The sequence below is a fragment of the Panthera pardus genome, unplaced genomic scaffold (genome assembly GCF_024362965.1).
Source record: "Panthera pardus isolate Hobbes unplaced genomic scaffold, ASM2436296v1 HiC_scaffold_17, whole genome shotgun sequence".
Taxonomy (NCBI): Eukaryota; Metazoa; Chordata; class Mammalia; order Carnivora; family Felidae; genus Panthera; species Panthera pardus.
In genome coordinates, this window is record NW_026526732.1 from 41,624,046 (window position 1) to 41,647,783 (window position 23,738).

Genomic DNA, 23,738 nt, shown 5'->3' on the forward strand with positions numbered 1-23,738 from the left:
CACAGCCTAAGTTGTAAACATAAACAAGCTTTGCTAAAATATGGCCTTACAAGATCTTTATCTGCTTTCCAACTATTCCTTTATCCATTATCCTTAAGCTTTAGTGGTAACAACGGAGTTACTAACATTTATAGATATCACAAGCTACATTCAATATATAGGTTTTTAAATCCCTTATTAGTGAATTAAACATAAGAGAGATCAAGTAAAAAATTTTTTTATTTTTTTTCAATATATGACCTGTTTTTTAAATTTCCCTCATTCAGGCCATCTAATGATACATTAAACTGCTAATGTGAATAAAAATGGATTCTTTATTAACTGTATATGTGTGTTTAAAGTGGTCATTTAGGCTACCTTATCTTTCAAAAACATCAGCAGGATGACAGCAGGAGGAAATAACACTAGTATTGAAATGTTGAGAGTATAAATTAACAAGGAAGTACTGTGCATCTGGGACAACAGGCATACTCTAAGCAAATGTAGGCCATTCATGTTAAACACTAAAATGTTTACTTGTCCATGAATAAGTCAAAGTGTTTTACCACAAAATCTTACCTTTTACGTTTTAAACTCACAAGTTGGTTATTCTGAACCAACGTAACAATAAACTGGACAATCTAAAAGGAAAATATAAACAAAAAAATTTCCATCGCAGACTCTTAATTAGTCCATATTACAAATCTTACAAAATTAATTCAAATACTACATGCTAAGTCACATAATTTCTCACATATTAACATATCTGTAATCTGAGTGCATCTTACAATTGATATCTAAAGAAATTTAACAGTTTCCAAGCAGAAGGATAACCTATGATGACAGCTGCAGCTACCTGTAATACCAAGATGCTTAAGACATTCACCTACCTACCTACCTACCTACCTCCATCCATCCATCCATCCATCCATCCATCCATCTAACCACCCACCCACCTACCCATTTATCTATCCAATATTCAATTCAGTTATTTGTTTTGGTGATAAGTACTAAGCATGCCTGGATACAGATCCCAACTTTCTACTTAAAATTCTTTCAAGATTATGATGGGGGAAAAAAAAGTGACTGGAACATTTTTCTTGCACTGGGTAATAAAATTAGAGGCAAAAGAAACTGCCAGCTCTTTCAGAATAGAGCATAAAATTTTCAAGGTAGAAAACGCTTATTGGGGGCGCCTGGGTGGCGCAGTCGGTTAAGCGTCCGACTTCAGCCAGGTCACAATCTCGCGGTCCGTGAGTTCGAGCCCCGCGTCAGGCTCTGGGCTGATGGCTCGGAGCCTGGAGCCTGTTTCCGATTCTGTGTCTCCCTCTCTCTCTGCCCCTCCCCCGTTCATGCTCTGTCTCTCTCTGTCCCAAAAATAAATAAAAAACGTTGAAAAAAAAAAAATTAAAAAAAAAAAAAAAGAAAACGCTTATTGGTTGATTCTAGAAAAATTATTGCTTAATACAAAATATTGCCATGAAATATCTAATTATACAGCAACAGAAATAAACCCCAAATACAGTTAGAGGTTATCCAAAAATAAATTCACAATTTAAAAGTTGGAATACATATGCTTTTTTCTTTAAAGTTAGAATACATATGTTTTCAAATAAACAACGTAAAGATTTTGTTTTAGATGGTTTTCCTCTTAAATATCCAAGACACACACACTGCCAATCAAAAGAAGCTGGTTTAATCTTCTGAGTTGGATTAAATCTAAAAGGAAAAAAACTACTAAACAAATCAAGACAGGTAAACAATATTTCACATTTTATGACAATGTTTCTTAAAGTGCAGTCCATGGGCGCCTGTGTGGGTCAGTTGATTGAGCTTCTGAATCTTGATTTTGGCTCAGGTCATGATCTTATGGTTTGTGGGACTGAGCCCTGTCTCAGACTCTGCAAGAACAGGGCAGAGCCTACTTGGGATTCTCTCTCTCTGCCCCTCTGCCTCTCCCCAGCTCACATGCACACTCTCTCAAAATAAATAAATAAAGTTAAAAAAAAAAAAGAAAAAAAAAAGTGTGGTCCATGGACCAGCAGTATTAGACAAATTCTCAGCCCCACTCCAGAATTGCTGAATCTGAAATTCTGAGGATGGGGTCCAACAATGTATGTTTAGCAAGTCCTCCAGGTGACACTGACGTGATTGTAGTGTGCTTGGCTTGGGGTGTGCTTTGAAATTTACTGTCAATTTCCCAAAGGAGCTAAAAAGATGAGAATCACATGGTGAACTATGAAAAGCAGTACATTACTGACAGGCTATAAATAAAAGCCAAAAGTGAGTGGAGGACTATTTAGACTCTTTGCAAGGAAGTTCTCTATAAGTTTTGTAAAATGTAATTATATGACTAAAATACAGAATTGTCAATTAGAAATGTGCATGGCTTTAATATTGTGTGCTCACCCCCAAAGGGGGATACTAAGTAGTATTCCTTAGAATCAAAATGAACTTTTCCACGGAGAAAAATATAGACATTTTATTTTATTTTATTTTTTAAATTTTAACGTTTTTATTTATTTTTGAGACAGGGAGAGACAGAGCATGAACAGGGGAGGGTCAGAGAGAGGGAGACACAGAATCCGAAACAGGCTCCAGGCTCTGAGCTGTCAGCACAGAGCCCGACGCGGGACTCGAACACACAGACCGCGAGATCATGACCTGAGCCGAAGTCGGCCGCTTAACCGACTGAGCCACCCAGGCACCCCAAATATAGACATTTTAAATGAAGAATTAGATAGCATTAGAGTCTATGAAAAGGAAGTTAGTCACTAACCTTATTCAAAAGAAAATGTTGACTGATAGCTGATGAGAAGACAACTTAAATTTAAGCTTAAAGGTATCAATGAAATAATTTGACCTCAATTGTTTTTAATTTATAAATAAGTATTACAGAAAAATTCTAAAAACATTAGTGGTTGAATTCATAAGATCATGAATCACTGGCTAAATTTCTTCTGAAATTTGTTCATCTTAGTTCTCTCATGACAATTCTTTTAATTTTTTTTAATGTTTATTTATTTTTGAGACAGAGAGAGACAGAGTATGAACGGGGGAGGGTCAGAGAAAGAGGGAGACACAGAATCTGAACCAGGCTCCAGGCTCTGAGCTGTCAGCACAGAGCCCAACACGGGGCTCGAACTCACGGACCATGAGATCATGACCTGAGCCGAAGTCGGATGCTTAACCGACTGAGCCACCCAGGTGCCCTTCTCATGACAATTCTGCATCACGTTGTACAAAGCTTGTTTGCTGAAGTCATCTAACATTTACAGTATTTACAGCCTCTAACTTTTGGACCTGGCAAGTTCTACAACCAGTACTATTTTCCTGTCCTGTAACAGGCACCTATACCAGTAACTCACATATACTATTCCAATTGAGCCAAGACAAAAGAGTAAATGGCAAACTTATGAACCAACTCCAGCATTATGAAAACTCCCTAGTTCCACCAAACCACAAATATTCAAACTCAGATTTGAGCAGACAGAATGTCAACTTTCATGACATTTTACCAACTATCTTTGTATTTTACCAACTATCTTTGACTTTAAGGGAAAAAAAAAGCTATGTAGTATTATAAGCTAATATTTAACTAAAACATTATTTTCTGAGAAAAATTAAGATATTTTAAAAAATAAAATACAGGTTAGGATATATCTATCATTTTAAATCAGGTATTCTTAACAAGGCTGCATGCTGGAATTACCTTTAGGGAAGCTTTGAAAATATATGCACTCAGACTAAACACTTACAACTGAATTCAACATTCAACCGTTCACTTGCATACTGATTGGAAAAAAACAAAAAGGAAAACCTAGTATATCTATTTTGACTACAGGCCAAAGGCTGCAACCATTCGTCTCTGTTCTAAGCTTGCTTCACTAGACCCAGATCCAGTCAGTCATAACTCTATTTTTAGCTAAAGACCTCCCACCCTTCCTTCCCCCACCCAAAACCTGTTGCTTAAACTTCAGAGTCTAGTTTACTCATGAGCAAAAAATAGCTGCCTTAATTACTTTTATGTTTCAACTCTTATTAACATATGAAAGCTGATATGAAAAGACTACACCACAAGGACACAATGCAACAGAGAGATTTTTCAGTTCTCCCAGTAATTTTCAGCTCAGATACTAAAATCCAGAATTTATTTTATAATACACTACATTAACTGCTTTTCTACAGAAACTAATAATGGTATACACTGATAATTCATTTTTTTGAACTCATATTCTGGTTAACTGATTTGAAAATTTTAGTCATTTGTCTTTCAAGATCACATCCATACCTTTTTAAGTAAAAAATAGTAAAAACAAAAATAACGAACCCACACAGTAAGGCTATCTTTCATAGTAAAAAATGTTAAGAAATTTGTAACATATTATGTTCCCCAAAATAAAGTATCTCTAAAGTTGTTATATCAGGCTATAAAGCTAATAAGACTTTAGTTGAGAATATGGAACAACCATATTAAGCTAGTAAGAAGTGTTTCTTATTAAAATGAAAATATAACACAATTTAATTTGTTTGACTTCAGAGTTTCACTACTCTATATGCACCCAATATATAAGAAATTAAAATCAATCACTGACTATTCAACACACTTTTTTAGGTTACAAATGGTACACAAATTAAACAAAGGCAGATTATAGTCATGGTGGAAAAAAGCTTACCTTTCGAATAACTTGTTGCTGTTGTGCATGTTTTGCTCGTAATTCTGACACCTCCTTCCAAAGGGACTCATTCTCACTACATCATTTATTAAGAAACAACAACAAAAAAAATTTCAGAAAGCCAGACATGAAGATATTAAGAATACCAGTGAACTTTGGGGCACCTGGGTGGCTCAGTCAGTTAAGCGTCCAACTTCAGTTCAGGTCATGATCTCACGGTTCGTGGGTTTAAGCCCCACGTTGGGCTCTGTGCTGACAGTCTGCTTCAGATTCTGGATCCCCCTCTCTCTCTGCCCCTCCCCTGCTCACACTTTGTCTCTGTCTCTCTCTCAAAAATAAATAAACATTAAAAATTAAAAAAAAAAAAAAGGATATCGGTGAACTTTTACTATTATTTTTGAGACTAGAAAAATGTTGGCTCGATTACATAAAATAACAACTATCTTGACACGGCTGCAGAATCATCCTTTCATAACTATAGTATATTCTACTGTTGGCAATATAAACACAAAAATGTAAGAGTCATGCCTGCATCCATATAGTAGTAGGCAATTTACTTCTCTGACAATGTGGTTCATTACTTCTTATTTAAAAAATAAAACAACCTTTCAACTGTGGCTACCAAGTGAATTTAGGACTTGTGCTTAGAAAAGAATTTTTTTTTAATTTTTTTTTAATGTTTATTTATTTTTGAGAGACCGACAGAGAGCGTGCACGCACAAGCAGGGGAGGGGCAAAAAGAGGGAGACAGAGGATCCAAAGCTGGCTCCACACTGACAGCAGAGAGCCCAATGTGGGGCTCAAACTCACAGACTGTGAGATCATGACCTGAGCCGAAGTTGGATACCTAAATAACTGAACCTCCCATGCACCCTTAGAAAAGAATTCTTTTTTTTTTTTTAATTTTTTTAACGTTTATTTATTTTTGAGACAGAGAGAGACACAGCACGAACAGGGAAGGGTCAGAGAGAGAGGGAGACACAGATTCTGAAACAGGCTCCAGGCTCTGAGCTGTCAGCACAGAGCCCGATGCGGGGCTTGAACTCAGACCGCGAGATCATGACCTGAGCTGAAGTCAGACACATAACTGACTGAGCCACCCAGGCGCCCCAGAAAAGAATTCTTAAAAGAAGTGACATTTACCCAGCACTTCCTATGCTCTAAGCATTATGCTAAGCATTTTATGTGTATTTCTTAAACTTCTCTAAAATCAGTCAAGAAAGGAATTATTAACTCTTTTATAGAAGAGGACACTGAGACTCAAGAATTGAGAGGCCTTGCCTAAAATCACACAGGTAATTTATTATAGTAAATGTTGAAGCCGATCTAAGTCTATCAGATTCTAAAACTGTCTATCTTAAAATCTGTTTCAAACACAAGCACAGAAACACTAAAACAAGTTTTTTTAAAGCATGTCTAAATATATGACAAATCAATAACTTGCCTAGTAGTACCTTCATTTCCTTCACTGACTACTTTTATTAAACATGCAACTATTAAATGTTAGCAGCAATGATAACACTGAGAAGGCATGAAAGATAATCTACCTATTAAACGCTCTCATTTTTGCTCTTGTTAATTTCCATAATATCCATCTTCCTCAAGCCAAACTATTACAAAAGGGACTGGATTTACACATAGAGGGTACTGAAAACGAAACTTTAATACTTAATGAATAACTAGAGTACTTTTTATGACTCAGATATTTAAATTTTAAACACATTTTTTAAAATGTTTATTTTTGAGAGAGAGAGAGAGAGAGAGAGAGAGAGAGAACATGAAAGGGGGAGAGGCAGAGAGAAGGAGACACAGAATCCGAAGCAGGTTCCAGACTCTGAGTTGTCAGCACAGAGCACGACATGGGGCTCAAACTCACAAACCACGAGATCATGACCTGAGCAAAGTCAGATGCTCAACTGATGAGCTACCCAGGTGCCCCGGACTCAAATATTTAAAGATACTATCATCTATTTGCCTACTAAAACATAAATAGAAGAATGGTTACCTCTAAAACTTATAGGATGAATCTAGGATCATTCCTTAAGAGCTAAACCTGAGATTCAAGGAATTGGGTCAAAAGGTACCTCAGCAGACACAAAACACATATAATAAACTGGGATGATTAAATAATAGATGCAAAATGGGACAGCTTAAAATTAAGGCTTATTCAAAAAAGGGAATCATATCCAAGGTTACTCTTTTAATGAAGATACGTGAGTTAAGACAGCTGAACTAATCCCACACTTGAAATGGGAGAGAATACATAAAACTTAAATTACTCTCAAGACCTTGGCACCTATTAGGATAAGAGAAAAAATCTTAACTACTTACTAAGAAGTAAGTACATCTATTCTACATATAAGTTGTTACTGTGGCAAATAATGGTGCCAAAATTGTAATAAAGCAAAAGCATGTTTCGGTAGATCAAAGATTCAAATAACACTTTACCACGTCTATGTAAAATAAATAACAAGTAGGCCAAGTCTCATGTGTCCTTTTTCCCTATTTTTTGTCCTATTTTTTCCTAAGAGATGGGCCACACAGAAAAGTCTTATGAAACCACCATAAAAAAAAAAAAGGATGAGTAACACATGTAGAATTTTTTATGCTTTGTGTGCCCTCATGTGTATGAACATCATAAGAAATCTAACTTAAGTAGAATCATATTTCCTACAACAATTTAAAGATCTACTATTTCATCAGTGAGATTCGTGCATCATGTTGTTTTTAACTGCCCTAAATTCTTTTGATCACCATTAAGAAAATATAATATTGAGGTAAAGTCAAGGGCTATAAATCAAAATTAAAGGGAACCAATACTTACAGAAAAATGACCTTTTATCTTGGTTTCAACAATGTGATCTAAGTACTTAAAGCACTAACCTCCAACCCCCAACACACAAATATAAACACCAGCCCCTATATTAAGATTATATTTGGAAATAATACTTTACCTTTTTAATTCAGAAAGCCTGGACTCAATAGTTTCCTGTTTTATTTGAACCTTCTGAGCACTACTTATAATTTTTGTTAAATCTTCCTGACGAATCTTATTTTCTTCTGGTTTTGAAGATGAAACCTTTTGAAAACAAATTCAGGAAATCAAGTACTAAACACCATATTCGTAATTCAAAGTTTCCCTATTATAAGTGAGTTTTGTAGCCCATTCAGGAAATTAGATTTAGTTCCAAAACGCTCAGGTTAGGACGCTATAAAAAGAATAAAATTCATAGCTTTGCAAAGAGAAAGAATAAGAAATAATCAATCTGTTTTTTGTTTTTTTAAACGTGGAAAAGTTTCTAAGAACAGGAACAACTTAGGGGCATTTTTTTTTTGGTTCCATTTCGCCAAACTCACTGTAATTTCCTCAAGCCTCTTTATTATCACATTCCATGTTTAATTAAATTTATGCAGTAACAGCTGCACACTAGCCCATTTTCTTTCATGGTCCATTAGCTCTTTTCTCCCCTCTCTTTTGTGGATTTAGTAAAATATTTTATTTCAGCAAAAGATACCATTCATTTAAAAATGTATTATTAAGTGCTTACTATAATGCAAGCGACTTATTCTGGACATTGGATATTTAGCAGTGAATTAAAGAAAAAGCCCTCCAGAGAGTGGACATTCTAGCAGGAGCTTACATTTTTAAGCTAAATTAGAAGGAGTGAACCATCCCAATATGGATGATTCCTCAATCCTCAGAATGTAAAGATTTTCCTTCCCTCTAGAAGGTATTTGAAGACTAAGCCCTCAGGACAGTTGACTGCAGAGAAAAAATACAAAATAGAGTGAAATAATGAAAGCTTTATTAATCTAAGTCATCCCAACAAGGAACACCTGTGTATTTCTGTACATTCTTAATTTCAACAGGTGAAATATTAAGTCTTGGCCAAAGATGCTACATGGTAATGCCCGAAATAAATCACATTAACGATAGCTCACCTTCCTTTTAATGTTCTCCAACAAGTCATCCTGGCCTTGTTTGAAGTAAGGGTGCTGAAATTCAACAGGACCATCTCTTTCCTGCTTTACAATCCCAGAGTCAATATGTACAACTTTACGGAAACCATCTGAAAAAGAGTAAAAATTTCGATTACTAAAATAGACCAAAGTAAAAGATTTCCTTTTTGCTTATCAACCTAATGGGAAAAAATGGTTTAATCCATTGATGACAGTGTTCCAAATAAACTGCTATCCATACTCACACATATTCAGTTGCCTCACAAAGCTTGCCATGTTATTGTGCTTAAAATATTTGGGAAGAATTTCTTTTGCAAATCTTTGTTCATCCAAAACCAGAAAACTTTGGCCATTCTGAAAAACAACACAAAAAGTCAATTAGTTGAAGTCCTAAGAGGTGATACATATGAATCCCAAAACTGGGCAGTCCTTCTATGACACTTTCAGATCAATATTTTATTCCTATTAACAGCAACAAGAAACAAACTGTAATTAAGTGCCAAACTGTAATTAAGCTTTTTAATGTCAACCTCAGAAGTTTAATAAGAGTATGTCTCAAACCAAAAGCTGTATCATACACTATGGTAAAATATTAGAGAAGAATTTCCCTTAAATCAGAAACAAGAAATACTATACGTAGCCAACATAATTATTTAACATTATTTTAAAGCCAATGTAATTAGACAAAAACAGGTAAAATTTAAGAGGAAGTCATATTTTATTGTTATCTGCAACAGACATATCTTTGCACAATCAACTGAAAAACTGTAAAAGAATTCAGTAAGATATCTGGTTACTAATTAATATTTAAAGTCACTAGTGTTCTGGCATACCAAAAAAATAATTTGAAACTTACAATACTGTAATCAAAACAGTATGATACTGTCATAAACACAGAAAGACAGATCAATCGAATACAGAGCCCCCAAATACACCCTTACATATAAAGCCCAAGAGTTTTTACAAGAGCATCAAGACCATTCAATGGGAAAAGGACAGTTTTCAACAAATGATGCTGGGAAAACTGGATACTCACATCAAAAGAACAAAGTTTACCTTACGCCATATGCAAAGATTAACTCAAAATGGATCAAAGACCTAAACATAAGAAATAGAACTATAAAAATTATATATGTGTGTGTGTGTGTGTATACAAATTTTTTTTAAAGCAGGTTCCATCCCCAGCACATAATCCAAAGTTGGGCTTGAACTTACAAACCTGAGCTCAAGACCTGAGCTGAGATAAAGAGTCAGAAGATGCTTAGCTGACTGGGCCACTCAGGCACCCCTAAAATTATAAAAATCTTAGAAGAAAACTTAAGGGAAAAAGCTTTATTTGGATTTGGCAATGATTTCTTGGTCAACACCAAAAGCACAGACAGCAAAAGCAAAAACCGACTAACAAGCCTACCTCAAATTAAAAACCTTTGTGCAAAGAACACCATCAATAGAGTGAAAAGGCAACCAACAGAATCAGAGAAAATATTTGCAAGCTGTGTATCTGATAAGGGGTTAATATCTATAATAAAGAACTTCTACAACTCAACAACAAAAAGAAAACAACCCGATCAGAAATGGGAAAAGGACTTGAGTAGGTATTTTCCAAAAAAGATAAACAAATGGCCAATAAACAAAAAGGTGTCTAACATCACTAATCATTAAGGAAATAAAAACCAAAACCACAATCACCACTTTACAATATTAGGATGGCAATTATTTTTAAAAACACCAAATAAACAGAAAATAAATGCTAGAGGATGTGGAGAAACTGGAAACCTTTACACACTGCTGGTGGAAATGTAAAACATAGTAGAGCTGCTATGGAAAACAGTATGGTAGTTCCTCAAAAAATTAAACACAGAATTACTACATGATCCTACCATTCTACTATGTATCCAGAAGAATGGGGCAGATACTTGGACAGATATTTGTATACCCATGTTCATAGTAGCATTATTGCAAAAGTCAAAAGGTAGAAGCAACCTGAGGGACCAGGGTGGCTCAGTTAAGTGATTTCAGCTTCAGTCACCATCTTGAGTTTGAGCCCCGGACTGGGCTCTGTGCTGACAGCTCAGAGCCTGGAACTTCTTTGGATTCTGTGTCTCCCTCTCTCTCTGCCCCTCCCCTGCTTGCACTCTCTCTCTCTCAAAAATAAACAAACATTGAAAAAAATAAAAGTAGAAACAACCCAAATGTCCACTGACGGATAAATGGACAAACAAAATGTGGTATATACACACAGTATTATTCAGCCTTAAAAAAAGGAAGAAAATTCTGACAGGTGTTACAACATGGATGAACTTTAAAGACCTGCTACATAAAATAAACTAGGCATGAAAGGACAAATATTGTACTATTCTACTTATATGAGATATCTAGAATAGTCTAATTTATAGAGACAAAATGGTTATTAGGGGCTAAGAAGAGGGAGGATTTGGAGTTATTGTCTAAGGTACAAAGTTTCAGTTTGGAAGGTTGAAAAACATTCTGGAGACCGATGGAAGCAATGGCTGCATAACACTGTAAATGTACCTAATGCCACTGAACTGTATACTTAAAAATGGGTAAAATGGTTAATTTTATGTTAGGTACATTTTACCATAACAATTTAAAACTAAAATAGAATAAAGAAATCAATAATAGAAAGATTCCAATAGAAAAAAGTCACATACCTAAAAATAAGTCTTAAAAATATACACAATGTTTATGAGAACATTAAACTACAGAGGGACAAAAACTGTAAAGCTGTCAATTCTCTCTAATTAACCAATACATTAAATTCTCAATTAAGAAGAAAATTTTGGAGACGAGGTGAAAACATGCTAACACAACCAAATATTAGGTACTGAAGTTCACTTGTAAAATAATTATGTAACAATAGGCAAGAAAATACTAAAGACAATGAGAAGAGAGATGTTAACCTTACCCTATAAAGGTGAAAGGATTAGTGTTTACGAGAGTTTTGTACTAAAGAAGAGACAGTCAAAAAGAAAAAATGGACTAGAGAGAACAGAAGCATAAGCAAATCTATTTGAGAATTATATTTACAATATATTATATTATATAATAATATGTAATAACATATAATAATGAATATAATTATATGTGTAATAAGTACAAGTAGCATTCATATCAGGGGGAAAATCTGGAGAAAAAAGGATGATTTCATAAACTTTCCATTTGGAAAGAAAAAAACAAAAGCTCAATGCTAACTCACTGCTCAATGCTAACTCAAAGCTCACAACCATGCTTTTGGGCGTATGAAGTAAACGTAGAAGCCACAGTGGTAAATAATTTATAATTTATTCATGGAAACTGCTAGCTGCCAACCCTATTCCCAAATTTCTCTAACTCCTTTTGATTTTTGTTATTTTAAAGCTAAAATTGTATATTTTTAAGATGTACAACATGATTTAATATATTTATACACACAGAGAAAGGACTACTATAGTCAAGCTAACATCTACATCAAGCTAAAAAGCTTCTGCACGGCAAAGAAAACAAAATAAAAAGAGAACCTAACGGAATAAGAGAAAAAAATTGTAAGCAATATATGTGATAAGGGATTAATATTCCAAATATGTAAGGAACACATTCAATTCAACAGCCAAAAAAGAAAAAGACACAAACAGATTAAAAAAGAACCCAAATACACATTTTCCCAAAGATACAGAAATGGCCGTCAGGTGTATAAAAAGGTGATCAACATCACTAACCATCAGGGAAATGAAAACCAAAACCACAATGAAGTACTACTTCATATCTGGTAGGATGGCAATTATTAAAAAAAAAAAAAGTAAGTGTTGGTGAGGATGTGAAGAAAAGGGAACTTTCATATACTGTTTGTGGTAATGTGAATCAGTATAACCATTATGAAAACACCATGAAGTTTCCTCAAAAAAATAAAAAATAGAACTACCACATGATGCAGCTACCCCTTTCCTAGGTATACACCCAAAGGAAATGAAATCAGTATCTCAAAGCATTATCTGTGCTCCCATGTTTACTGCAGCATTATTTACAATAGACAAGATACGGAAACAACCTAAGTGTCCCTTAATGGAAGAATGGATAAAGAAACTGATACACACAACACACACAGAGGAACACTATTTACCCTTAAAAACAAAGAGATCCATCTGGAAAAACACAAATGATCCTCTACTTTGTTATGAACAGAATCACAATTTTGTCTGATTTGCAACCACATTTCTCAGTCCCCCTTACTTACAAAAAGAGGCAGCCAAATATACCCCTGGCAATTAAGATATAAATAGAATGGACTCAGTGGGGCTTCCAGAAAAGGTTCTAAAAGGGGAAAGATTCAAAGTGTCAAACCCCGATATCCCATATCCCTGCTTGGAACTTGAAGCTAATGACTAAAAGCTTCAGCAACCCTGAGGTAGAGAAACTAAGTATGGGTGAAGACCAGAATGTGACTGGGTATCCTCAGACTTAAAAGGAAAATGCATCTCTATTCTGTTTAAACCACTGTTTGAATTTCTACTATTTGTGTCTGAAACTAAACCTAACTATTAAGAGAGTTAGAAAAAATTCAATAAAGTTGAAAATTAACATAAAAATATTTTAGATACTTATTACAGTTAATTGCATTAATTAAAAATTTATAAAAAATCAGTAAGATGAAAAATCCAACGTAAAATTTAGAAGAGGCCCAATCTCATTATAATTGTGTAGCAAAACAAATAATGATTTCCTCTTATTAGACTGGCAAAATTTGAAAATTTTTTTTTAATGTTTATTTATTTTTGACAGAGAGAAAGAGAAAGAGCACTAGCAGGGGAAGGGCAGAGAGAGAGGGAAACACAGACTCTAAAGCAGGCTCCAGGCTCTGAGCTATCAGCACAGAGCCTGATGGGTGCTTGAACCCACAAACCGAGAAATCATGACCTGAGCTGAAGTTGGACGCTTAACCAGCTGAGTAGATTGGCAAAATTTTTAAAGTTTGATGATAATCAGAATTGGTTATTAGGTAATAACTATTAAAATTAAAAATGCATGCTTTTTCCTATCTAAAAAAACTTTACCTTCCTGCCCTCTCAATCTATTCACCCCATTTGTCTTTTCCTTCACTGCAAAACTTAAATTTATTTCAAAGCCCCCTTCTCCAATTTAGTACTATCTACTTACTCCTGCTAAAAACTGGTTTCATTCTCCCTCACTCTACTCAAACTATTTTTTTTCTAAAATGTCAAATGCCAAATTCAATGCCTTCTTTTCAGTCCTGATCTTCCCACACCTCTTTGTGGCATTTCATTTGGCACTACTGACAATCTCCTCCTTAAATACTCTACTCTTTTGACTTTGAAACTAAATACTATCAGGTCTACCCTCTCTCATGTTTCCTTTCAATTTTCTTCACCTATCAAAGGTAGTGTGTTTTTTAGGTTTCTATCCTTGATCATGACACCTTTTACACTCTTTTCCTAGGCAATGTACTGACTTTATTAAATATGATGTTTTATTATAAATGATCACATCTATATCTCTGCCCCATCTCAAACTTCACACTTGGATTTTTCAACTGTTAACATTTCTGCATAATGTTCTTTAATTCACCATGTTCTCAACCTACTGTCTATATCAAATCCATCTTCCTAACTCACCAAAATCAACTTTTTTCCTGTATCCTCCTTCCTGGCAATTGACTGAGAGGGGAAAGGGTCATAAGTATGACATTAACAACAAAAAGATAAATTAAAAACTCTCAATTTTAACAGCTAGTTAACTTAAGGGAAAAATATAAAAAACATTTCTTTTAAAAATAAGAAAAAGTGATCTGTGATCACTGCTTCTATTTGACATGCTGAGGTCTTACCAACACAAAAAAGACAAAAATTGGAGGTATAAAGCTCTGAAAGGAAGAACAAAACTACCATTCACAGATTCATGGATGTACACTTAAAAGACCCACATGAGTAAAGTGATTAGCCCACTGGTTTATCTATCAACATACAAATGTTATTTGTATTTCTAACTACCAGCAACAGCCAGAATGTACTTTTAACTAAAGAATACCACATACGACATCTTTTTTTTTTTTTTAATGTTTATTCATTTTTAAGAGACAGAGAGAGTGTAAGCGGGATTGGGGCAGAGAGAGAGGGAGACACAGAATCTGAAGCAGACTCCAGGCTCCGAGCTGTCAGCACAAAGCCTGATGTGGGGCTCAAACTCATTAACCATGAGATCATGACCAGAGCCGAAGTCAGACTCTTAACCAACTGAGCCACCCAGGCGCCCCTCCACTTACAATGTCTTAACATACCTACGAAGAATATCTAACAAAGATGTGCAAGACCCAATTACCAAAAAATAAAGAACTTTATTTTTTTTTATTTAAAAACTTTTTTTTAATGTTTATTTATTTTGAGAGAGAACGTGTGCGCGAGCAAGGGAGGGGCAGAGAGAGGGAGACAGAGAATCCCAAGCAGGCTTCACACTGTCAAGGCGGAGCCGGACGTGGGGCTCAAGATCTCACAAACCGTGAAATCATGACCTGATGTGCAATCAAGAGTTGGATACTTAACTAACTGAGCCACCCAGGTGCCCAAAATACATAATTTTATTAAACAAAATGAATTTTAAAACATGTCTTGTTTATGGGAATATTCAATATCATAAAGACTTCCATTTTCCCTAATCTGATTTAGTTTCAATGCAATTCCAATTAAAATCCCAACAGATTTTCTTTGGTGGAACTTTAATTTAAAACACATACAGAAGAGGGGCACCTGGGTGACCCAGTTGGGTGAGCGTCCAACTTCGGCTCATATCATGATCTCACAGTTCGTGGGTTCGAGCCCCGCATTGGGCTCTGTGCTGACAGCTCAGAGCCTGGAGCCTGCTTCGGATTCTGTGTCTCCTTCTATCTCTGTCCCTCCCCTACTTGTGCTCTGTCTCTCTCAAAAATAAATAAATGTAGGGGCACCTGGGTGGCGCAGTCGGTTAAGCATCCGACTTCAGCCAGGTCACGATCTCGCGGTCCGTGAGTTCAAGCCCCGCGTCAGGCTCTGGGCTGATGGCTCGGAGCCTGGAGCCTGTGCCTGTTTCCGATTCTGTGTCTCCCCCTCTCTCTACCCCTCCCCCGTTCATGCTCTGTCTCTCTCTGTCCCAAAAATAAATTAAAAACGTTGAAAAAAAAATTAAAAAAAAAAAAATAATAAAATAAAATAAAATAAATAAATAAATAAATAAATGTAAAAAAATATATATTAAAACACGTACAGAAGAACAAAGACCAGCAAGAGTCAAGGTACTCCTGAGGAATAAGCTGCCCTCCCAAAAGCAAGACAGTATAAAGCTACAGTAAGACATGCGATGAGGGAAGAAAAAAAAAAGTTCAATGGAATGGAATAGAGACCCTAGAAACAAAATCACAGTATCTACCTGTGATTAATTTTGCTATAAGACATAGGTAGCAATACACATCACCACAGAAAGAAGGAACTACTCAATGAAGGGGCTAGGACAACTGAGTATTTATATGGAAAACAATGAAACTGAATTCCTTACACCACTCACAAAAATCAATTCCAAGTGAATTAAAGACTTACACAAAATATGCAAACTTTTAAAACTTTCAGGAAAAAAAGAAGAGAAATAGAAAAGTATTTTTCTCTCCCTGAGGTAGAGGTAAGAAAAAACATCCAGAAGAAACAAAAAGCATGAACAAAAAAGATGAATATATTAAATTATACTAAAATTTAAAACTTGTACTCATCAAAAGATAAGCTTCAAACTAGGAGAAGATAGAAGCAACACATAAACCTCCAAAATGTATATACAGGATATACAAGGAATTTCTACAAATATTAAAAAATAAACTACCCAAAGGGCGGCTGGGTGGCTCAGACGGTTGAGCGTCCGACTTCGGCTCAGATCATGATCTCACGGTTTGTGGGTTTGAGCCCCGTGTCAGGCTCTGTGCTGACAGCTCAGAGCCTGGAGCCTGCTTCAGATTCTGTATCTCCTCTCTCTGCTCCTCCCCCACTCACCTCTCTGTCTCTCTCAAAAATAAATAAACATTAAAAAAAAAAAAAAAAGATAAGCCACCCAATAGAAAAATGGTCACATACTTCATAGAATAGGTAACACATATGGCCAATAAATATGAAAAGGTGTTTGAACATATTAGTAATCAGGGAAATATAAGTTAACACCTCATTGAGAGAACACTTTACATCTACTAGATCAGTAAAAAATTAAGAACAATGATAATATCAAGTTTTGAGGATGTGAATTAATGGAAAATCTCATGCATGGCTAAGTATAAGAGTGTTTAATCTCTTTGGAAAACAATCTGAACTATCTTCAGGTCGAAGAGTTCATATCTTATTTTTGAGCAATTCCACTCTTCAACATAGGTACCTATATATACGTTAAAGAAATTCTTGCTTATACACACCAGGAGAGGTATATAAAAATACTCATAATAGCACTTGACACAGTTGACCATCTTCTCTATCTTGAACCATTTTTTTCCATTAACTACTATAACCTTACTCCCTTGTTTTTCTCCTATTGCACTGTTCCTTCTCAATCTCCTTTGCTAGCTTTTTCTTACTTTCCTGCCCTCTAAAAATCAGAATGGCCTGTCTTTTAGCTCCTTCCATCTCCATTTCTCTCCCTGGATGATCTCATCCAGTCCCATGGCTTTACCACTCACAAACTCCAATGCCAGTGTCTTATATTCAAACATCATATTCAACATTTCCACGTGGATGTCTTGGAGTGTAGAACTCATTCAGACTGTTCAAAAATATTCCTGTTTTCCTTCCTAGCACTGAACTTCCCTACCTCCTTTGAAATTAGGTGTAGTCATATGAATAAGTATGGTCAACAAAATGTAAGCTAAATTTTCAAGTAACACTAGTGTTCATTTGTAATATCAAAGTTAATACGGCCAAACAGAATCTCTACCTGCATTTCTCTGAATACTCTCCCATCTGAGCAAATGGTATCATTTATCTTCTTGTTTAGGCCAAATCTGAGTCATTCTTAATTCTTATCTGTCTTTCCTGTACTCCAGACAATTTATTAGTAAATTCTGCTGCTTTACCTTTAAAGTAGATACCAAATCCAACAACTTCTCACATCTGCACCGCAAATACCCTAGTCTCAGCTACACTCTTTTCTTTTTTTTTCAGCTACACTATTTTCAATACCATAGTGGAAAACTGTGATAATCTACAAACTAGTTCCCTAGATTTCCAATCTTCTTACTACAGCCTTAAGGCCCTATACCATCTGTTCCTGCTACTTCTCTAACCTCAATCTCACATTCTCTAAAGATATTCTAATCACAGGGGCCTTCTCCAATCACATGAACATGCCATGTTCAAAGCCTTTACATCTGCCATTCTCTTTCGCCTGGCCTAATTGTTCAGGTGTCTGCTCAAACATCATGTCCTCAGAGAGGCTTTTCTCATCGATCTACCTAAAATGCCCACAAATCCCAGATAACTATGTGCTAGTTATCAGTTTATTGCTCCAAATTCATTTTTCATTGTCTGTTTTGCAACCGTGGGGCTGGGTCCCTTAAATATCTTTTTCTAGAAGGCATGGTGATAAGCTTTGTCAATAGAAGATACTAAAGAGATTATAAGAGGAGGGGGGTTCTCCTTCCTATTTCCTGGTTCCTCAACATTGGCAGGCTCCTACAGTGTAGGCACATCCTCCAGCACCTAGCTCTTGCAGTACAGAAGGTCAGCAGCAGAAGGCCAAAAGCTTCCCTCAGCTTTCTCTCTCCCTTCGATGGTTTCAAACCAGAGTATTTCTAGCAAGACATGTCCCCACGAATAGCTTTCAAGGGTGCTCTAGAACAAGGACTGATAAACCTTTTTTTAAAGGGTTAGACAGTAAATATTTTGGGCTTGCAGGTAATAATACCTTATAGACAATATGTAAATATATTGAGAATGGTTATGTTCCAATTAAACTTTATTTACAAAACAGATGACTGGACCATGGGCAATAGTTTGCAAACTGCTGCCTTAAAGGAGTATTTCTCCCACAAGTTCTGAAGGATGAGCTTCCAATAAGTTCCACTAAAGTGGCACCGGTGGTTTCTTTGTCATTAAGTGAGACATAGTCATATTCTTATAACTGCCAGCCCTATATTCTTTAGAGTGTTTACTCCAATTCCTCTGATATAGTTAGTAATTCTACATTTTCCCTGTTTAAAATATTTAAAAGTAATTCTTTCCTTCTTTTATACTATGTGACTTCTGTCTCCTACTTAGTCCTAACTGTTATCTCTCTTTAACCTTCTTTATTTCCTTCATGGTACTTACCACTAACTAAAATTATATTATCTGTGTTTGCTTACTTTTTAATTATCAGTGTCCTCCACTAGAATATAAGGTTTATAAAACCACTTTGTTCACTAGTGAATGAATTCCAAGTACCTAGCACACTGCTGGTCATAACATACTCATGATAAATATTTGTAACAAAATAAATGAATCATTGGCCACAGTGGACCAAATTATCTTTTTAGAAGTTTAACTCTTGGATCCTATCAGATGAATGCCCCTTGCTTATATTTTTACGTGCTCTCCCTCTCTCATACAACCCTCCTTCACTCATACTCTGTGTATCTGTTTATGTCATTCCTTCAGTCTCCACTCTACAATTAGTAGATAACCTCGGAGTGCAAAAATTCCATCTTACTGCCATTTAAACCTGTGAGACTCAAACAATAGAATATAGAACTCTCCCAACACATTTCACAAGGGGAAGAAAGCCACTACTGACTGTGTAAGGTGGGAGAGATGGGTAGCTTCTTTTTAGGCTTTACCCATAAAGGTTGGCAAGCTTCCAAATAACAACAGTTGTTAGTGCTCAAATTGGTACTCATTTAAAAACATCCAAAATATTCTTAAATAATCTAATACTTTAAACCCATTAATCTAAAACATTTTTCAGAACAGAAATTTGTAACATTTTAAAAACAGTCCATAACTTTTTAATGTTCACCAGCCATTCCTTCTGAGTCTTTTGTTCACTCCCTTTTATGTATGCAAATAGAAAATACTCATCAATGAATCTTTCAACTTTTCTGTAGATTCATCTAAAGTGGATTTTACTCCTATTCTGGCACACCTGTGGCTTTCTTGTTTTCAACTTAGTGTAATAATGCAATGGTTTCTGGGAAGCTCAAAACGATACCAAAACATCAGAATCTGGATGCTCAAATTAATTCAAAACAGCTAGAAAACAGGAGACTAATTCTGGTTTTGCTCCATTTTCCTCCTATTTCCTGATCTGTCTATACTGATTTGAGAGAGATGGAGAAGTAGGAATGTCAAAGGGCACAGATGGGTATGAGGTCTCTAGCAGAAATCACTTCTTGGTCTTCTCAAACAATATGAACAGAGACAAAGGTAATAACACTAATAAAACAATGACTTCCAGTTCTTTCCTGCTTTTATAACTGCTTCACTTCGACATACACTATCAAATTTCAGTAACAGTAAAGACTGTTCCTCACTATCAATGGCAAGAACTTCCATCCAACTTCTACAACCTCTTGTCCCTGAATATCAAGTTTCTGCAGTTGCTTCCAAGTTAAACCTGTGCCTTCTGTTTAGGACTTGGTTACATTTAAAACAGCTTTAAGTTGCCCAACAGTACTATCTCTGTCCCTGATTCTGGCAATAGACTGCCTACCAGAGCCAAAATAGCTATATAAAATTTTGAAGTTACAGAAAATGTTAAAAAAAGAAAAAAAGAAAAAAGAAACTTTCAAGGGGAGAATATGGGAAAAAAAATATGTACAAATATCTTAAAGACACTCTGATCCAAAGACATTTCTATTATTTGAATCAATAACACATTTAGTATAATTTTGATTGCTCAGATTATATTTCTATAATTAATCATGATAATGGGGCATTTCATTTTTCATTTTTGTCATATTACAAGTTTCAAGAAAAACTAGCTCTAAGAGTAAGTCTTCAAGAATCTTAAGCCAAGCTTTTCAAACTGTAGTTGGTTAAGTTTTTCCTTGCCTTACTCTCAAGCTAGAGGAGTAAATTATTTTCCACAAGTTAAAAAAAAAAAAATTGCATAAAAGATTTCCTGGTTTCCAAAACATCTGCTGCTTCTAAAAGGTCTTAATATGATTTTCACTCAGATAGTATAAATGCTAAATTACCTTGACAGAAATTCAGCAAAACACATTTGAAGGAAACCAGAAACAACCATAAATAGCAACTTTTAAAAGATAAGAGTAACTTATTTAGTTTTTTTCCATTTAACATCATTGTTTAATTAATGTTTTACCTTTCATTTCATTGTTAACACTGCTTTTGGAAAAGTCTATGGGAAAGTAATAGAGACAGACGTCCTAAGCAACTAAGCTAAGCTCTAGACAACATTAATCCAGAATTGTCCACTGACTTGTGAAAGGGTAACATTTTGATATAAACTAAATATTGTGCCAAGGTGTATTAAGGGAAGTGCTTCTGATGGAAGACTGATCTGAGAGGTCAAAAATCTATGTTAGAGTCCCATCTCCAATAATGGGCTAGCTTTGTAATTATGGATAAGAAATCTAACCTAAGCCTCAACCCTCATCTATATAATGATGAGGCTAAACTGGATTATCTCTAAGATTCTTTTCAGGCATAATTTTATTTTTATCATCCCTACCACTTCCATTACATATCCCAAAAGATTTCATTGATTCACCATTATTAAATACCTAATGTGTCCTTGGTACCAACACGGTCTCTGCCCTCAATGAATTTATATTTTAACTGTCCCATTATGTATAAGAAAATTAGTAAAACATAAGCTTAGACCTATGGGATAAATAAGAATTATTTTTTTTAATGACCATACAAGCCAAAAACGTATAATAAAGTCAGCTTGGGTGGGAGAGACTCTCAGTCCAATCTCTAATAAATACAAGGCTGAGTAACAGCAGTCTGTGCTGATCCATCCCTGTCAACTTTTAATCCTTCTGACTGATGAAAAGCATGAGACATCTGTTTATTTTTAAGTGTATGCTGGCGGCTGGCTTCCTTATTTTCACCTTTCTTTGTACAACTGTGCAAAATTCATCAAATACTTAACACACACCATCCAGCTGATGATACTGACCTTCAAAAAAATTAAGTCCTAGAAGGGGTATAAAGAAATGAACAAATGACAGTAATACAAGAAAGAATATGGAGTTAACACTAGTCAGAAACTCCCATGTACTCAACACACTGCTCCCTTTTAAAAGTAAGTAAAAGTGAGAGCTATAATAGGACAGGAATAGAAAACAGAGAAAGAAGGGAGGTAACATTTACTCAGCACTTAACAGGTGCCAGGCACTGTGAAGGTAGTTTTCACTTACTCTTCGGCAACCCTCTAAACAACTAAATACCCCAAACAGATAAGAAAAACCCACTCCGCTTCACAAAATGATTCCAACAGCCTGAGAGTGCATTCAAACGCAAATGCACTATTTATGTAATAATCATTCTGCTTAGAATCTTGTATTTGGAACTAGAAGGGTCTTGCATCACCCAGGCAACCCATTCATCTTAAGGACGATGAAACTTAGGCCAGACAAGATAAGGTGCTTGACTAAGGTCATTCCTGTTTAGTGGCGGAGTTGGGATCAAACCAATAGTCAAGGCATCATATCCCACTCTCCCAGTAACTGTTCAGCGAAATTTAGTGATTCATGTTAGCTTCTCACCAAGTTACTGAACACCTGTCTATTAGAGCACTTTTACTAAAATAATCACAAAAATCCGTTTACATATACAAATGGCTCAGAATTTCCAAAGAATGCTGTACCATTTTCTATACAAGATTTCGAAACCCAATGAGAAACAGTAACCTGCGTTTGAACATTTGCCTGTATCCCTCTGACTGCTCTCCTCATAAAGAACCCAGCGCCAAGCGGGGTGTATTTTTTAGTGAGGAGAATCGGGTCGCTGAGGTAAAGATTTCCTCAGACAAACCCTCGCGCCCAGGGCTGCGTGTGCCCTCAGCGATTCGTAACCCGCGAGCCCGGCGGGAGGACGGAGAATGAGTGTGCAGTAACGTGGCTCCGGCGCCCTCGGCTCCTCGGCCGCCTTCGCCCTGCCGGGCCGGTTCCGAACGCCGACGGGGCCGGACCGTTACGGGGCCTCCCGGGCCGCGGCGCGGGCCGCCCCTCCCCCACCGCGGCCTGAGCCAGCGGCGCCGGCCGGGACCCCCGCGGCTCCCCGCGCGAACAATACGAGGGGTCCCTCGCTAGGCTGACCGCCGGGGCCCGCGCCACCCCGCCACTCCGCGCCGCGGGCCGCGCAGAAGGCGTCGAGCCGCAGGCCGCGAGAGACAGCCCCACGGGAGGGAGAGAGAGGGGGAGAGTGAGGGGGGGGAGAGAGAGAGAGACAAGGCGGTTAGTCAGGGGGTTCGGAGGCCGCCGTGCCCTCACCCCTACCTGGCTCCAGGTGATGAATTCGTTGGTATGGGTTTCCTCCACAAGCGTCCACAGCTTGCTGAGGAAAGCCGGCACGTTCGAACTCTGCTTCATTGTTAACCAGACGCAGGGATTCCAAATTCTACACCCGAACACGGCGGTGGCGGTGGCGGCAGCAGCGGCGGCGGTGGTGGTGGTGGTAGTGGTGGTGGCGGCGGCGGCGGCAGCTGCTGCTCCGGGAGAACGCCCACAACGCAGGCGCAGCAGCTCCCGGGCCCCGCCCCCCAGCCTCGCCAAGCGCGCAGCGAGGCGGGGAGGACCGGCGGCCGCACATGACGGACAAGTCTCGCCGTTCGGCCCCTGCGCACTCGTCCCGCGCCGGTCCCGCTTCCGACCAATCCCAGGCGCGGACCACAGGACAAAGAAAAGCGATTGGGTGCTGCAGACGAGGAGGGGGTGGGAGCAGAAGGGGGCGCTGCCTTCTCATTCGCCTTTTATATAGTAGCCGTCACTGTAGCGGACCTTAGGCTTAGTGGACTGTGTTTGGTTGTTTCACGTGGAAACGGCTTTGGGTTTCTGAGCTGTGGCTGGGAGGCTACAGAAAGTCCTCGGGGGTATTCAGCCATAAGTTTGGCAAGCAAAGTGTGGTTTGCGCCAGGCAGGAGGAAGTATAATAATTCACATGGGGAGGG

General features: G+C 37.0%; 1 protein-coding gene across 6 annotated transcripts in view; it reads right to left on the reverse strand.

Annotated features, from left to right (window-relative positions):
• Window positions 1-23,368, reverse strand: part of HSF2 (heat shock transcription factor 2) — a 40,929-nt gene extending 17,561 nt beyond the window's left edge. For 2 of the 6 annotated variants that reach the window (XM_053904533.1, XM_053904531.1), the window contains exons 1-6: window positions 23,068-23,367; window positions 8,861-8,969; window positions 8,598-8,725; window positions 7,610-7,734; window positions 4,656-4,731; window positions 559-620 (exon numbers count right to left, since the gene is read on the reverse strand). In XM_053904533.1, coding sequence (XP_053760508.1) covers window positions 559-620; window positions 4,656-4,731; window positions 7,610-7,734; window positions 8,598-8,725; window positions 8,861-8,969; window positions 23,068-23,160 — 593 coding nt within the window. In that variant the 5' untranslated portion in view covers window positions 23,161-23,367. Of the gene's footprint in view, window positions 1-558; window positions 621-4,655; window positions 4,732-7,609; window positions 7,735-8,597; window positions 8,726-8,860; window positions 8,970-22,479; window positions 22,691-23,067 lie in introns of those variants that run through there. The other 4 variants (XM_053904532.1, XM_019418229.2, XM_019418230.2 and 1 more) reach the window with 4 other exon arrangements.
• Window positions 23,369-23,738: the final 370 nt, after the last annotated feature.